At 36.0% G+C, this 17,238-nt stretch overlaps 1 protein-coding gene across 1 annotated transcript in view; it reads left to right on the top strand.

Moving 5' to 3' along the window:
- LOC123629152 (androglobin-like) overlaps positions 1–17,238 on the top strand; it is a 113,779-nt gene that overhangs the window by 54,721 nt on the left and 41,820 nt on the right. Inside the window, exons 11-14 of the mRNA XM_045539084.1 lie at positions 3,794–3,968; positions 7,082–7,172; positions 15,825–15,954; positions 16,688–16,723. Coding sequence (XP_045395040.1) covers positions 3,794–3,968; positions 7,082–7,172; positions 15,825–15,954; positions 16,688–16,723 — 432 coding nt within the window. The remainder of the gene's footprint in view (positions 1–3,793; positions 3,969–7,081; positions 7,173–15,824; positions 15,955–16,687; positions 16,724–17,238) is intronic.

The raw sequence follows: 17,238 nt of genomic DNA on the forward strand, positions 1-17,238 counted from the left end.
ATCCATTTGGTGCTTTCTGGATCCTAACCCTGTTTGGAGACATTCGGTATCTAGCACTTTATTGCTAGGATTTCAGGTTCTGACATCACTACATTAAAGTATAAGACTAGATGATGCAGGGATATAATTACATATAAATGTTCATTTGGTTAATTAGAAAAAGCTGAGTTTTAAAACTTCAATAGAAATTAGCTTGAAATGTAAATATTCCAATTGAATGATTGTTAGACTTTACTATGTGCATTACAGTGGTCTCTTAGATTATGCCCGGGGGGCATAATGTTATCATTTGTCCTCTTCTCTTTTTTCCTTTCTTTCTTCTCCCTTTTCTTAAGATATAAATCATTCCTTCCTGCAAAAATCTACCAAATAGGAGTGATCACACTATAAAGAGGATAGGATATAATGTACCATCATGAATATAGAGATTATGACAGTTTCACTAATTTTAATCCAAAATTAAATAATATTAGCCATGAATAAGTAGAAGTAACAGTAATTTAGACTGGATCTTAAAATCAGGAACATTCAACAATCCAAGTGTGTATCTAAAGCATCTTCCAAATTGAGTCTCTTGTTGAGATTAGGGCTGGCCTTCTCATCTCTGATTTTTTTTTTTTTTAACCTCTTTACATGCCACTGGCCTAGACGCTGTCTCAGCTATCCCAGAGAGTAAAGACTAACTCACAGGGCTGCTAAAGAACACCAGGCATGCTTTGTGGAGTGCCGTGGCCTCGTGTCTTAGCAGTACTCACACTCCTTTTAAAACCGCAAAATGAAAGCATAGGATGAATGCATTATAAAAAGAAACCTATACAAGATAATCCACTTGAGCTTTTGGTGTTGCTACTGAGAAGCTAAGATTCCAACACAAAGTTAGTTTTGAATTTAAAAGGCTAATTAAAGACTAAAACTTCACATCTGTTTATTCATTGGTTAATTTGACAGATGTTTATTAATTATGTAATGTATGCTAAACAATGTGGTATGTTCTGTGGATATGCAAGCAAATAGACTAAAGTGTGTTCAAAGCAAAGGGAATCTTATGTTGGAAAGTCTGGAGATGAAGGAGATCCCACTGGGGTCAGGGAACTGCTAGAGATTGAACTGATTATAAGGACAGAAGTCTTAGAGGCATCTTGGTGTATGGGTGAAAGTCAGGACATAAAGATTGTTATAAATCCTTCCTTTGGAGGTTGAAAATGGTTTCAGGTGCCCAGAGGTTCTGGAATTAATCCAATGTCTGGAACTGTAATTAAATGACCTCCAAGGCTATAGTGAACTAACTGTAGTGTTATGATCTCCGTATCTCGCCTGCTGGTTTTTATAGGCTAGCAGTTCGTAAGAGTGAACTAGTTTCCCTGGTAAATATCAGAATATAATAGAGATATAATGTTTTAACAATAAACCGATAGGAAACAATTTCTGTCCTAACGAAATTTTGCTAAATGGAGTACACTGCTCAAAATTATTGCCCAAAGACAGATCAAAAAGTAAAATAAAGTCAATAACTTATATTTATTTAAAGAGGTGATGAAGAATACAATAAAATCAAGAACAAAACTTGGAAAGGAGCAAGATGTCATGAATTACCCTGTATTATTCAACATCCTCCTCCTCTTGGGTATTCTAAATGGATATAGTTTTATTTTGATGGGTGATCTGGGAATTTTAAAAAAGCCTCCACCACCTGCTTAACCCCCCACTCCTGTTTCTTTTAAAATGTTTGAAATGAGATGGAGTAAAAAGAATGAAAGGGTCTTAAGAAAGTAGACTTCTAATTTAAGTCTTATGCATGAATTATTCACCAGACACATATTGAATGCTTATTCAATGATCCAGGCACTATTGTAAATCCCTCTCTGCCCCTAATTGTAACCCAAGAAACCTTGAAATCCTTTAACATAGTTTCTTAACATCAAACTGTAACTATTATTAATAGCATTACTTTACACAAATCAGAAATATAGTGCAGTATGTTGAAGATAAAATGAAGTATGAAGAATTGTCTTTTTAAATTTCTCATGCTTGAATCAAGTTAGTACTTTGGCAGATTATTGAAACTATAAATAGGCACTAATACTGTACTTTGCTATTTGGACCAGTACTTTACATTTTCGAAGTGCTTTTTATTTTCTAACTCTTGACAGATCAAAAAAGAAAGTCTTTTTAGACTAAAAGGTTGGCTGCAATCATGAGAAATTCATATATAGAGACCAAAAATTATGACTAATAAAATGTCTAGAACTTATTCAACTTATAAATACTACTTTAAGTATGACTTGTATTTTGGATATTATTTAAATGTAACTTTTATAGTGGTGCACCTTTTTAAAAATACTATTCTGAGGCATTGTCTTACTAAATAACCTAAAATTCTCCCCTAACTTTCCATTGAAAGGATCACTTTCAAGTGTTGACTCCTGAAAACTTTTAAAACTTGGTAGGGTTAAACTTCTAGATAAAAGATCTAGATTTTAGATCATCTATGAAATAGTTTTTTAAAAACATTCTAAGACATAATTCCAGAAGTTTCTGAAAGTTTTTAGCAAATTGCTAAAATCTACAAGCGGGATAAGGAGAAAATAAGAGTTTCTTCTACTTCTTAATTAGGCCACTTTAAAAAAGTATTGACTCACTTTTCTCTATATTTTCAGTATTTACAATACTTTCAAATGGCTTTGCATTAATGCACTGATTAACTCCTTCTTAAAATTATTTTCCTGGCTTTGGGAAGAACTCTCCTTTCTCGTGGGGACTTCTATTTTGTAGCGTAGGGAAGTGTAGATTGAGCTCTATAGAAGCAGAGTCATGAGAGCAAGGCAGGTTCAAGTTGAGGTAATAATTTGGAATAGACTGATAACTAGGTTTCTGGTTGTAATTTACAAAATTGTTTTGTAAATTTGTAATCTCAATTGTTGCTATTGCATAGAAATCAATGATACAAAATGATTAGAAAGAAAAATAGTTATTCGTGAAACTGACTTTAATGCAGTTAATATTTTATTTTACTTTAAATGTTAAAGAAAGTTGTGAAAGTCAGAATTTGTCTATAGTGTATATTACTTTATCATTCACATACTTTTTTATTCCTTATGGCATATTTCAGCCATAAATCAGTAACTTAAGTTCTGCTTAAATGTTATTCTGAATTATTCCAAAGCAAACTGGCTCCAAGCGATCTGAACATTCAAATCTGAGAAGTATCTGCCTGGGAAAACTACTTGATTTGGCAGGACACAGGAAGCCTGTATTCCCTGAACTTCTATGAATGCCTCCATTGGTGTGATAATCACGGGGATTTCCTATGGAAGAACCCACTGTCAGTGATGAGGGCGTGAACTGGACAGAAGCCAACCCCTCAACCACCTCATTGACCTGAACGCACTTAAGACTGAATATTTTTGAACACTAGGTAGCAATTGCTAGTGATTAAAAAACAAACTTTACCTATTAAGCACTATAGTTAAAGCTTTAACCTATAAAAATAACGGCTGATTAATTTTGGAACAAAACTGATGAGCTAAGACTTTTTTGCCATCTCATAGACTCTTAAGCTTTTAGAACTGAAAAGTGTCTTCTAGTTATAATCTCTTACTTTGTAAATAAAGAAACAGCACTCCAGAAAATTTAAAAGCTGGTGATAGTGCTTATATAGAGAAATATGGGTGGTGATTTTTTATTACCACTATATCAGTGTAGTGGTGATAGTATGTTTATATTGACTAAAATATTATTTTAAATGCGGGAGACAATTGTAAGAATCCTTTTAAATCTACTTTCCATCTTTTAGGCAGATTCTGCTGAGAAACTTAGAGAATATGGGCTTTCACACACCTGTAGCCATCCTGTGCTGGTGGCTAGAAGTAGGTCTTGTCCCCTGGTAGCACCACCAAAGCCACCTCCCATACCTCCCTGGAAACTCATTCGTCCAAAAAAAGAACGGGTTATAACAGATGAACCTCAAGGTATGTATCGTTACCTTCGAATCTTTCTAATTAATGTTTCTCTATATGAAAGTGTAATCATTTCATTTGTGTTGAAAAGATGTTTGTCAAGGTAAAGCACTCAATATTGCACCTGAAATCTACATTTAGTTTTATGTCCAAATTGTATGTCTTTAAAGGATTCATTCTCCACATCTTAGAAGCTGAGTTCTGTTCATGTCTAAATTGGCCAGCTATATCAAGGTCATCCTTTGAGTGATGGCATTGTTACTACTAGTATGATGGAAAAGTAGTTTGCAGCAAATGATAAAGAAACTTAAGTAGCATACATGAAATCACTGGAGTGAATTTCTGATGTGGAAATCACTATAGAGTGTCCTGTAGAATATAATCTTTGAATTACGGATTTATATTTAAAACTCTTATAGGAATAGAACTTCTGCCCTGAACTGGCTCCTGTGTTAATTCTGCCCTGTAGCCCATTAGTGGAGTGATGATTGGCCTCAGAAATAAATAGTTTCCCATGGGCTCAGGGCAGGGAGGGGACTGTTCCCACCTTGTTCTTATTCTCCCAATTCAGTTATAAATTCTATTTATGTCTGATTCTTCATTCCTTCAATTTTTGTTCTCTATAAGTCTTCACATTCTCATTCCTTTTTTCGTGAGCACCAAGTTCAAATGGAAGTGGGACCAAGATGGCAAGAGACCATACATGAAAAACCAAATTTAAAGCAGAAGCATTTAACATGAGGGGAGGAGATTAAAATAAGAATCATTAATAATTAGAAGAATAATACATAATTTGTGTATGTTTATTCAACATATATAGCTTTCCCTAGATAATTTAGCATTTGTAATTTTTAATGGAAGGTGATAAAGAAATTGGAGTGCTATGGATTATACATATGTATGTGTGTTATATATATATGTTCTCATTCCAAGAGGCTTAAATTATCTTTGTTCAAAATAGCCTTTTGATTATATTTCTTGTGTTCATTTATTTGCGTTTACATTTTCTCCCTTTATCTTTTCTAATACCTTTTCTAATTCTACTATTTCAGTCACAGTATATCATGTTCTAGAGGTTATTGTATTAGGGGCTGCATACAGAGGTCTGTTACCTGAATGAAAAATGAAGGCAAAGCCACAATGAACATATATGGTACCATTTACTGAAGGCATCTCTGCTAAGCTTATAAATGTGCTTTAAATGGTTGTTGCCATGAACCATGAAATGCGGCTTGTACCTCTGTTGGTGGTGGAAATGTCTCTGAATTGCTGTGGTTGTTGCTGCTACAGTGTTGCTAATCCTTTGTTGCAAATCGCAGGAGATCTGTAATCTCTTTCAATAAAAAAACCTTATGTATCTTTGTACATTCCTATTTCACTCTGTTGAGATTTGCTGAGTAAATAGTTAATCTAATCAGTATTGTATTAAATGTTACATTCTGCATGCAATTCAGAAAGATTAAAAAAATGTACATCACATTTCCTAATTGTTATTTTTTAGATATAATAATAAAGAAGCCTGAAGAGTTTCTTGAGATTTCAAGTCCATTTTTGAATTATATCCTAGCATAATACATAAATCTCAGGGGTACTCAGGATCCTAAAACTGCAGTAGCCACACAGATTGGAATATTTACCTGTTCCTTGCTTCCTACTTCCTGCCATAATTTATACATTTAAAAAATATAAATAACAACTGTTAACCATGTAATTTTCCTCAGATTTGCTTTCTGCCTACATTGACACAGCCAGTACAGCTGGTAGCAAAGATTTCTCTAGCACAACATATATTATCCTTGCCAGAAAGAAACAAAGATTAAAGAAATATCTGATTTGGATGGAGAGGAAAAATGATCAATTCATTTTTTACTTAGGCCCAACTTCTTCTCCCCTTCCTGCTTAATTATTTCAATTATTTCCTTACATTCCTTGAGTTTCTGCAATGGGCTGTTGGTGCCAACAAAGTACATCTGCTCTTTGGGTTAGAAGAACTTCCCAGACTTCCTTCCTTCCTTCCTTCCTTCCTTCCTTCCTTCCTTCCTTCCTTCCTTCCTTCCTTCCATCCATCCTTTATTGTCTTTCCTGAACCAAATATCAGCATCCATATAACAGTTGAAAGGAAAAAAAATCATTTATTTTTAAATGCTATATTTTAGTTAAAATGCATGGAGCCACTTAAAATACTTGTTCATTCAGAGCATCAAGGAATAGCTGAATGAAAGGAAGAGTAGTGAACATACAAGTAACTTCTGATTTTGCTACTGATAGTTGTATAATTCTAGGTAAGTAAACATTCTTTTGTAAACTGGGGATGAAAATCTAACAATTGGCAGAATTCCATAATGGCAGTTTCCTACCTAGAGGCTCATCACATAAGTATCTTTCTTCTCTCCATTGGATTCAATATTTGAAGTGAAAATTAACAGAAAATGGGAAAGGAGATGATTTTAGAGGATAGCACAGAACAATCTGAGAAAATTTATGTATACTGTGTCACAGCCTCACTTCTTTCCTAATAATCACCCCTAATTTCAGTGTTCACCATGGTGATGCACATGCTGTGCCCCTTATTCATTAAGAATTTCTTACTTCTAGACCACCTTCAGGATCTCTTAGGAATATCCACAAATCCTCTCCTGACCTGCTGCTTTCTTTTCTACTCATGAGCTTTACTTTGTTACATTTTTTGTTCTTCCACTATTATTCTCTCCTTATATTATTTCACATTTCTTCTTCATGCCCTAAGCAAATGTGTTGTAGAGGTTAACTAAGGGAACACATATTTTTAAGTAAAAAACTTGTATAAAAAGTCATTCCTGTACTTGAATAGCAAATGTCAAGGAATGACTCTATACGACATTGCTAACTTTCTCCCTTGAGACTTAATTGTTTCAAGTAATCTGGAAAGCAACCAAAGAGTAGACAAAAGAAATCTAATATTGGCAAGATCTGTAAGCTCTTTCAATAAAAAACCTTATGTATCTTTGTACATTCCTATTTAACTCTGTTGAGATTTGCTGAGTAAATAGTTGATCTAACCAGTATTGTATTAAATGTTAAATTCTGCATGCAATTCTGAAAGATTAAAACAATGTACATCACACTTCCTAATTGTTATTTTTTAGATATAATAATAAAGAAACCTGAACAGTTTCTTGAGATTTCAAGTCCATTTTTGAATTATGGAATGACTCCATTTACAATTCCAAAAGAAACGTAAGTACATAACATTCTTTCTTACAAATGGATCTCGTTAACAGAGTATTTTGTGATGTATGTGGTCAAAAATAGCACTAAATGAGAGCATTTTAAAGAATATTGATTTAAAAATAAGGCCATATATATGTATACACACACACACACATATTAAAGGATATTTCCTTGATCTCTTATAGCTTACAATTACACTAATTCATTTAATTAACAAACATTTTTTGCTCACCTTTTTTGTGTGAGAATTATAGATTGAATTTTTATTTTCCCCCCAAATTCATATGTTAAAAATTCTAACCCCCAGTGTGGCTGTATTTGGAGATAGGGCCTCTAAGAAATTAATTAAGGTTAAATAAGGTCATAAGGGTACGGTGCTTATCTGATAGGATTAGGGTCCTTATGAAGAGAGACACCAGAGCACGTGCTTTCTCTCTCTTTCTACACACACACACACACACACACACACACACACGCACACACACACACGCACGCATGGTGGATAGGCCATGTGAGTGCACAGAGGGAAGGCAGCTGTCTGCAAGCAGGGAAGAAAGCCCTCCTAAGACACAAACCCTGCTGGCACCCGCCCTTAATGATCTCACACTTCTGGTCTCCAGAATTGTGAGGAAATACATTTCTCTTATTTAAGCCACCTAGCCTGTGATATTTTGTTATGGCAGCGTGAGCAAACAAATGCAGATTTGGGGACAGAGAAGTGGGGCGCTGCTATAATAAATACCTAAAAATGTGGAAGTGGCTTTGGAACTGGGTGCTGGGTAGAGTGGGAGACTTTGGGGATACATTGCTAGAAAAAGCCTGCATTACCTGAAGGGACTTTGGGTAGGTGATTTTGATAAGGGCTCAGAAAGAAAAGGGGAGAGCAAACTTCCATCTTTGTAGAGAATACATTATAAACAGAATGTTGGTATAAATATGGACAATAAAGGCCTTTCAGGTAAGGTCTCCAGTGAAAATGAAGAGCATATTATTTGAAACTGGAGGAAAGGCAATCCTTGTTATTAAGTGGCAGAGAACTTGGCTGAATTGTCTTGTAGTGTTTTATGAAAGTTAGAACTTGTGAGCAATGATATTGGCTATTTAGCCAAGATTTCTAAGCAAAACGTTGAAGGTGTGGCTGGGTTCTCCTGACTGTTTATAGTAAAAACACAGGAGAGAGATGAACTGCAGAAGGAATTGTTATGCAAAATGGAACCAGAACATAAAGACTTGGAAAATTCTCAGCCTGTCCATATTGCAAAAAATGAGAAAGTGTGTTTTGAAGAGAACACCAAGGGTGTAGTTAGACTATCACCAGATAAAAAGATCATAGGATTATACCCATGATCTTCTGATGTAGTATGGATTATTTTAGCAGAAATACTACCAGTTTGAACTCAAAGAGATGAAAATGGGACCAAATGAAGGAAGGCTGTGAAATTTCTGGGACTGACGGGACAGTACCATAGAACTATCCAGCTGCAAATATGCCTTATCCTTCGAGAACAGGCCAGAATGACCCCTAAAGTGATTCAGAAATCCTCTGGGCTGCTACTCCCACCACAGGCCCGGGGGAAAGGCTGCTTCTCCTAGACTTCAGCAGGCCAGATGGGCCTCACAGAGAGCTGAGGGGGCTGGGCTGCCCCACAGAGCCTGGGGGTGATGCTGCCCCTGCAGAGGGCCCAGGGGGCAGAACATCAAACAAAAGAGGAATATTCTTGAGCCTTAAAATCTAATGAAGTCTGCCTTGCTAGGTTTTGGACTTACATGGGACCTGGCACCCCTTTCCACTTTCTTGTTTCTGCCTTTTGAGAGGGAAATGTCTATCCTATTCCTCTCCCACCATTGTATTTGGAAGCATGTAACTTGTCTAGTTTCACAGGTTCACAGCTGGAGATGAATTTTGCCTCAGGATGAATCCTACCTGCCTGTAGGCTCACCCGTATGTGATGTAGATGATTATCAGATGGACCTTTGAACTGTAGACTTTAAAGCTGATGCTGGGATGAGTTAAAACTTTTGTGGTCATTGGGATAGGGTAAGTGTATTTTGCCTATGAGAAGGACATGAATTTGTGTGGGGGGGTCCATAGGTAGAATATTATGGACCAAAAGTTTGTCTCCCCCAAATTCATATATTGAACCCTAATTCCCACTGGGGCTGTATTTGGAGATGGGCCTCTAAAGAAGTAATTAAGGTGAAGTGAGGTCATAAGGAAGAGGCCCAGGACAAATAAGATTTAGTGTCCTTATAAGAAGAAACACCAGAGAGTGCATCTCTGTCTCCAAATACTCGCACTGAAGAATGGTCGTGTGAGCACACAGCTTTAATTTTGTTATGGCAACCCAAGCAGACTAATATAGCAAGACACTATATTTCATCTGAAGGTAGAAAAATAACACTTTGCCCCTTATAGATATCAACTTCTGGGGAAAGCTGCATGTATTAATATAAGTATATAATTACAATAAAATATAATAATTACTATTACAAAGGCATGTCTCAAATTCTATAGTTGTACCTCAAAGAACTTATTTTGCAGAAATAATTGGAACCCTGAATATAGGAGTCCTTGCTTCAGTGATTGTGCAGGAGGTGGGAGAACAGGTGACTCTCTTCGATATCATGGCTCCTCATCGTCCTCGTGGTCATAAATGCATCTAGTGTTCGAGGTCGTGCCCTCCTTCTCTTCCCCCATTACCCAGGCATAATCTTCCAATTAAAAGTTCACACTTCAGAGACACAATGGAAGTTTTGTCCTAAGGGTAACTATTGGAGTCAGCTGCTGTGAAGGTGATTGTATAATTAGCTCACCTGCCCTTGCCAATGTTTCTTTCCACACTGTCTACAGCCCATGTCTTTCCCCAAGCCTCTGCTGATTTAATTTAAAAGTCACTGGGAAGGTTCTGGGTAATATCACTGACTCTGGCCTCTTTTTTATCCTAATGGGATTGTGGGTTTTTCTGCTCTGCTATTTTGCCAACAATCTTCTCATCCATCTCTGAGGACTGTATCACAGCTCTCATTGTGGCATTTCTATTTTGCCAGTTCTGTATGATTTTCCTTTTATTTTTTAATTTCTCTGCGATTCCAATGGGATGTAGAAGGAGGGAAAGGGATAGTTTGTATTCAGTCTGTTATCTTGAACTAGAATGCTAATCTCTTCTTGCAATTTCCCACTTTGGCTGTCTCTTCATTGGCATTTCATCTCCCGTGGCTATTCTCTTTCTTCTGTTCCTTATCCAGTTAGACCCAGACCTTACTTTACCTCAATGAGCATCCACTTCCCATTCCTTAAAACTAGCCAAACAAACATACCCAAATTAAGAAAAATGTTCATGCAAATTATTTGCATTTACAGCAGAATTTTCTGCAGGTTTCATGGAAAGTATTGATAGGTTGAGGAAGGCATTATATTTTGGTGATATTTGAGCAACCTGTATAATAAAAAGGAAACATTGGACACTGCCACTCTTAAATCATTCAGCCACTCCACTATGGGGGATTTCTACTGGCCACCATTATCAATAGTCTCCCAAGCTTCTCATCATATTGGATAGTCTCTTCCATCTTTTCCCCTCTCTACCCTTTCGTTTCATTCTTACTCAGAGAGCAGGATAACTTGTCCTTTGTGTTCTGCTCTGCCTCCTCAGAGACTATGCCTTAAAAGCCTTACCTTTTACTTTCCCTTTCCTGTCTAAGTCCGAGGCTTGCCCAAGCCACACCTAGGGCTGTGGATGAGAATAGCAACCAAATGTGGGGAGTGGAGCCCATGATGGGAAGCAGCCCAGTGCAGCAGAGGCCCCTCTTTTGAAATTTTTCTACCCCCCAGGCCTTTATACTCTGGGCTTGTGATAGAAGGGGCAGCCCCATTGATCTCCCAAATATCTTCAGGGTCATTCTTCCATTGCCTTTGACAATAGGTTCCTTGATGAGTAGCTGCTAACTTCTATTGAGATGACTTATCTATATTAACCTCTTTATCAAATTTGGCCACATTTTCCATGTTCTCTCCCAAACAGTCTTTCTCATTTTTTCCAATATGAATAGGCTAAGAATTTTCCAAATCTACTTCTCTTTTCTACTATTAATATAAGGAGTCAAGAGAAGAGTCAGATCTTCAGCTCTTTACTTAGAAATATTCTCAAGCAAATATTTAATTTCATCTCCTGTAAGTACTACCTTCCACAAAAAACTAGAACACAAACATAATTCAGCCAAGTTATTTGCCATTTTATCATAAGGTTGGCCTTTCTTCCATTTTGCAATTGCATGTTCCTCATTTCCATCTGAGCCCTCATCAGAATGGCCCTTATCATCCATAATTCTACCAACATTCAGTTCACAACTGCTTAGGTATTCTCTGAGAATATTGAAGCAATTCTCTGCTTTTCTTTCCAGGCCTTACCAGAATTATCTTTAAAGGGCTTTACGGCAGTGTAGGATTTTTCTAGCACATACCTCAAAACTCTTTCAGCCTCTATCCATTACCCTGTTCCAAAGCTGCTTCCACATTTTTAGGTAGTTATAGCAACAGCTACACTTATCAGCACAGATTTAGTCTGTTTGGGCTTCTATAACAAAATACTATAAACCAGTGGCTTATAAACACAAAAATTTTTATCTTACACTTCTGGAGGCTGGGAAATCCAAGATCAAGGTGCTAGCAGATTCAATATCTAGTGAGGACCTGCTTCCTCATTCATGGCATCTTTTAGCTATGTACTGATACTCACATGGTAGAAGGAGTGAATGAGCTCTCCAGGGTCCCTTTTACAAGGGCACTAATCTCATGCATGTGTGCTCTGCCCTTATGACCGTAATCACCTCCCAAAGGCCCCACTTTCTAATAGCATCACCCCAAGTTTAGAATTTCAACATATAAATTTGGGGGGATACACACATTCAGACCATTGTTCCTTCCTTATGCCATCATCTAGCAAGTAACATGTTCTATGAATGTGTTTTCTAAATGAATATAGTTCTTCTCCTAAAAGAAATAACCGTTGAAGCTGATAAAATGTGTTTCAGGTTTTTAAAATTTCCTTTCTATATAGATGAAAAATCTTCAAATATCTTACAACATTTATGTGTACCACATTATCTTCTTATTATTAGTTTTCTACATATGTAAAAGAATATTGTATAAATTGTTTTCCATTCCCACTGGACTTTTCAGTTAAAAATCCAATGGAGTTTCTTTTCCTATTAAAGCTACTATGAATTGGGCTTCTGTCACTTAGGACCCAAACAGTCTCAACTGATACTGCAATATAATATAAATTAAATGCAATGTTATCATCACTGTCATTAATTTGGCCCAAATTAATGTTATATTAACTGCTTATAATACACATATTATTAATATGTTAAATAATGTCTTGTTTTCTTAAGTAGAGGATACTCAAAGCCTTCCTTATTTTCTTGGTGAACCATACTCAGCATTATTAGTATACTGTCTTCTTATATCAGAGTGACTTCAAGGACTTTGACCAACTCCAATTATCCTAACATTCAATGATCACAGACTGTTGGACCTTTCTGAGTTTTGTTCCTTTGATTGGTTTAGTTGTAGTTTTTATTTTGCTTTTACAGTATTAATGACTTCTTTATCAGTGCTTAATATTGTCTGCTTCTAGTAGCCTTGCCTTCTTCAAATTTGTCTCTAATTTGCTGGGTGTAATGAATAACATCACCAAATTTTAGAATTAATTAACATTGGCTTATATATACTTATGATGAAAACCTTAAGAGTTAGCTTATGGGCTTTGTGTCTATATTATAACACTGTGATATTTAACATAGTACTTTGGAAATAACAGGTACTCAATAAATATTAATTGAATTGAAAATATTTTGAGGCATCTAAGTTATTCAGAAATTTTAATTTTCAGAATATTCAATATGGTAGCCACTAAGCACATGTGCCTATGTAAATTTTATTTTAAGTAATATTATATAAAATTACAAATTAAATTCCTTAGTTGAATTAGCCACATTTTAAGTTCCCAATAGTCAAATATTCTAAATAAACATTTTTCACCATTGCATAAATTTCTTCTAAATGTTAAAAGGAGTGAATAAGGGACCTTCCTATAATTATAGCATTTTATTGTAAAACTATTATTACATTTTTAGTTTTTATTATTTTCACATATATTTCTCCTTATAGATTAAAATTGGAAATGCTAACCCATTTATATAACATAAGCAGGTGAAATTTTCTTTGTTCTCTTAAAAAGACCAATTGAATTTAATTGTCCTAATATGATAGTTAAAGCATTTCAATCTTTTCAATCATTTTGTAACCTCACAGGGCAAAAGGGGCAAAGAATCTCTCTGTGGTCTCTTTTATAATGTCCCTAATCTATTCAAGAGGGCTCCACTCTCATGACCTAATCACCTCTAAAAGGCTACACCTCCAAATACCATTGCATTAAGGATTAAGTTTCAACATACGAATTTTGGAGGAATACAGACATTCAGCCTATAGCATATAGACAGAATTTATCTAAACTTAACATAAAAATGTTAATGCTTCTTAATTTTTCTAATTAATTTTATGCTTAAAGTTTTCCACTGTTATTATCAAGGTTTTCCAGATAGAACCAATAGGAGATATAGATGTAGATTAGATTTAGATATAGATATATCAGAGGGGATTTATTAGGGTAATTGGCTCATGCAGTTATAGAAGCTGAGAAATCCCATGATCTGCAAGCTGAAGAACCAGGGGGACTTGTAGTGTATGGCTCAGTCTAAGTCTGTAAGCCTCGGAACCAGGGAAGCCCATGGTGTAACTCTCAGTCTGAAGGCCAAAGGTCTAAGAACCTGGGGAGCTGCTGGTGCAAGTCCCAGAGTCCAAAGTCCAGAGAACGTGGAGTTATGACATCCAAAGACAGGAGAAGAAGGGCATTCCAGCTCCCAGAGAGAGAGCCAATTTACCTTTCCTTAGCCTTTTTGTTCTATCCAGGCTCCCAGCCAATTGGATTGCCTGCCCACATTGAGGGCGGATCTTCCCCACTCAGTGCACTGACTCACACACCAGTCTCCTCTGGAAATGCCCTCACAGACACACCCAGGGATGATGCTTGACCAGCCAGCTAAGCATCCCTCCATCCAGTCAAGTTGACACCTAAAATTCAACATCACACCCACTAAGATGATGATTTTGCCATTTCAACTAATTTTTGTTTATCTCATGGGTAATCAAATCTACATACTAATCAGAGATTTGGGGGGTTGTAAGAATTGGAGCTGCAGACCACCAGGACAACCTTTCTCACAATTTAAATAGCTATACCCAGCCTTTTAGAATCTCTGTGCTAACAGCGACCACAAATGGGCTGGTTTCATAACCCAAATACCCTGAATTATTCCCTTACTTGATATTCCTGTATTTTCTTTCGGCTTTATTACTTGATTAAGGTGGATGAAATTCTAATACTCAGATACGGGAGACTTCATCACTTGATTGGATTCAACTAATCTATTCATTGCTTGAATCTGCTATGAATGCATTGCATATTCATTTTATTTAGCAGAGCCAAAGGCAAAGATATGTGAATGGCATTTCATCCTACGTAAAAGACATGTCCCTTGCCCTGCTTTGCTGTACAGAGTTCTCAGGTCAACATAAGAGCAACCCCCCCCCTCCCACCCCGCTTTTTTTATTTTTTTTTGGCGAGTCCTTGAAAGTGACTGCTATTACAACTTTTTATCATTGGAACACTCCAGGTTTGCCTGTTCTTGGCTTATGGCCTTGTTTGATAGAATTGGAGGTTAACAAATATGTTTGTCCTACCCTCTAGTGGCAGTTTCATATAAATCACAGAAGTTTATTTAGAGACGAATTAAGAAGTTTTACGCTCTGGGGAATGGTCATGCTTGAAGGTGCAGACCCGGGGAGGTGGGGGGGAGGGGATGGAGGTATGACTACATGATGAGTGCCAGGCGCACTGTCTGGAGAATGAGAATGGACGCGCTTGGGACTCTGACTGGGGGGATGGGCGGGACATGGACAATGTATATGACCTGAACTTATGTACCCCCATGATGAGCTGAAATAAAAAAAAAAAAAGAAGAAGTTTTACGGAACACTAACTGGAAAAAAAAATTTTAATTGATGAAGTGTGTATACAAAGAATTTAGTTTTAACTCTGAGACACACTTACCTAAAATATATATACTATAACAAATTTCTTTTTACTGCACCTATAAAATTCTAGCGATAGCAAGGGCAATTTGGGGTCATATCAGCAATTGAGAGGAAGTGTACTGTAAGTGCTCAAGACTCACAATTAAATTTCGACTCTGAGCCCTGTTTCACTGACACATTACTCTGATACTTAATTAAATCAATTCTAAATGTCAGATTACTATGTTTTGATCATCAAAATCCAAAGATGACCACCATACCTTTAAAACCAAATGGTGTTCCAGAAATGTGTTACATCAATACATTGACTGATATAGAGTATGTTTTCAGTAGTGCGTGATTCAACATCTTAACATGAAGTACAAAAATTACTAGATAAGAGAATGAGAATGACAAAAGGAACAAAATCAGAACTCCTCATGACAAAACTGTAGTTATTTATTAGTAACTTTAAATGGAGATCAAAATAACAGAAGTTTGGGGGTTTTTGTTCCCATTAGGCATTATGTACGCTCTGTTATTAAGAAAGGGATGCCCCCAGGCTCTGGTTTGCCCTCTCTTTCTGAAACTGATGAAACTTCAACCTTTAGCCAGACAGACTTGAGTCAAATAACAGGAGCTCTGTCTCAGGTAACTATGTTACTCCTACTATTGGCCCACCTCTTAAAGATAGATTTTTTCCTTAAATTGTGAAATAACTTTAATGCAGTTAATATTTTATTTTATTTTGCTTTAAATGTTAAAGAAAGTTGTGAAAGTCAGAATTTGGCTATAGTATATATTACTTTATCATTCACATACTATTTTATTCCTTATGGCATATTTCCGACATAAATCAGTAACTTAAGTTCTGCTTAAATGTTATTCTGAATTATTCCAAAGCAAACTGGCTTCAAGAGATCTGAACATTCGAATGTGAATAGCTAAGCTATATGTCATTTGCAAATATACACATAATTGGCAAAATTAGAAGAGTATAGAGCTGTTTAATACTAAAGTCTGAGTGGCAGATAGGAAATACAACCCCAAAGAAACACACAGGGGACTTCTATAGTAGGTGAATATTCCATTTTCTAACCTAGGTCATAAGATATTTATTTTAATATTAATAGTATTCTTTATACTGCTCAGATTCATATTATATATTCTTTTAGCCTCTCTTGCTTTCCACGGTATCTGTGAATTCCTATATAGAGGCTTCTCATTTAATGTCTCCACCTGAAGCAATTTCCAGTGTCCTGTGTAGGCAGAAGAAGGCTAGATGCTAAACCAGAAGAGACTAGGGAGAATAAGTGGAGTTCCTTATATAGACATTCAACCCATTTCCATGTTTTCAGGCTGTATCTCATTCTCTCCTCCTCAGATACCTGCTGATTGTGTCTGGGGTCATGAGGCATGGGTAGGTTTGCTTCATACTTGACGTTCACTTATCTTTACTCTATCTCCTCCATCGACTTGACATCATCCAAAATATTGTTCACATGACTGATAATCAGTCTCTATGAGTTTATACCATTTTATTTTTTACCTTTATTTTAATTATGTTCCAGAGAAAACAGAGTTGTACACATAAATTGAACTTAATTTCCCTGCTAAAATTTTCAGGAATCATTTTTGTAATTGAGAACAGCCTTTTTAGGTTTTGTACATTATTTGACAATCATAATCTCATTGATTTCTCTGTATTAAGGACAGATTCCTCATACAAAGTAATATGTCTACTTGGGGATATTACTGATTTAACTTTTACAATTCAACCACTTAATGAATTAATACATTATGTGTTTTAATGTCACAAACTTAAACCCTGAGCCAATTGTGTAATTAAATTCACATCTTCTGAATTGTAAGATTAAAACTAAGTTCTATTTTACTCTATTTTTAGTAAGTTTTCCCAGAAATATATTTCTTCAA

This window comes from Lemur catta, assembly GCF_020740605.2.
Source record: "Lemur catta isolate mLemCat1 chromosome 10 unlocalized genomic scaffold, mLemCat1.pri SUPER_10_unloc_5, whole genome shotgun sequence".
In the NCBI taxonomy this organism is placed as follows: domain Eukaryota; kingdom Metazoa; phylum Chordata; class Mammalia; order Primates; family Lemuridae; genus Lemur; species Lemur catta.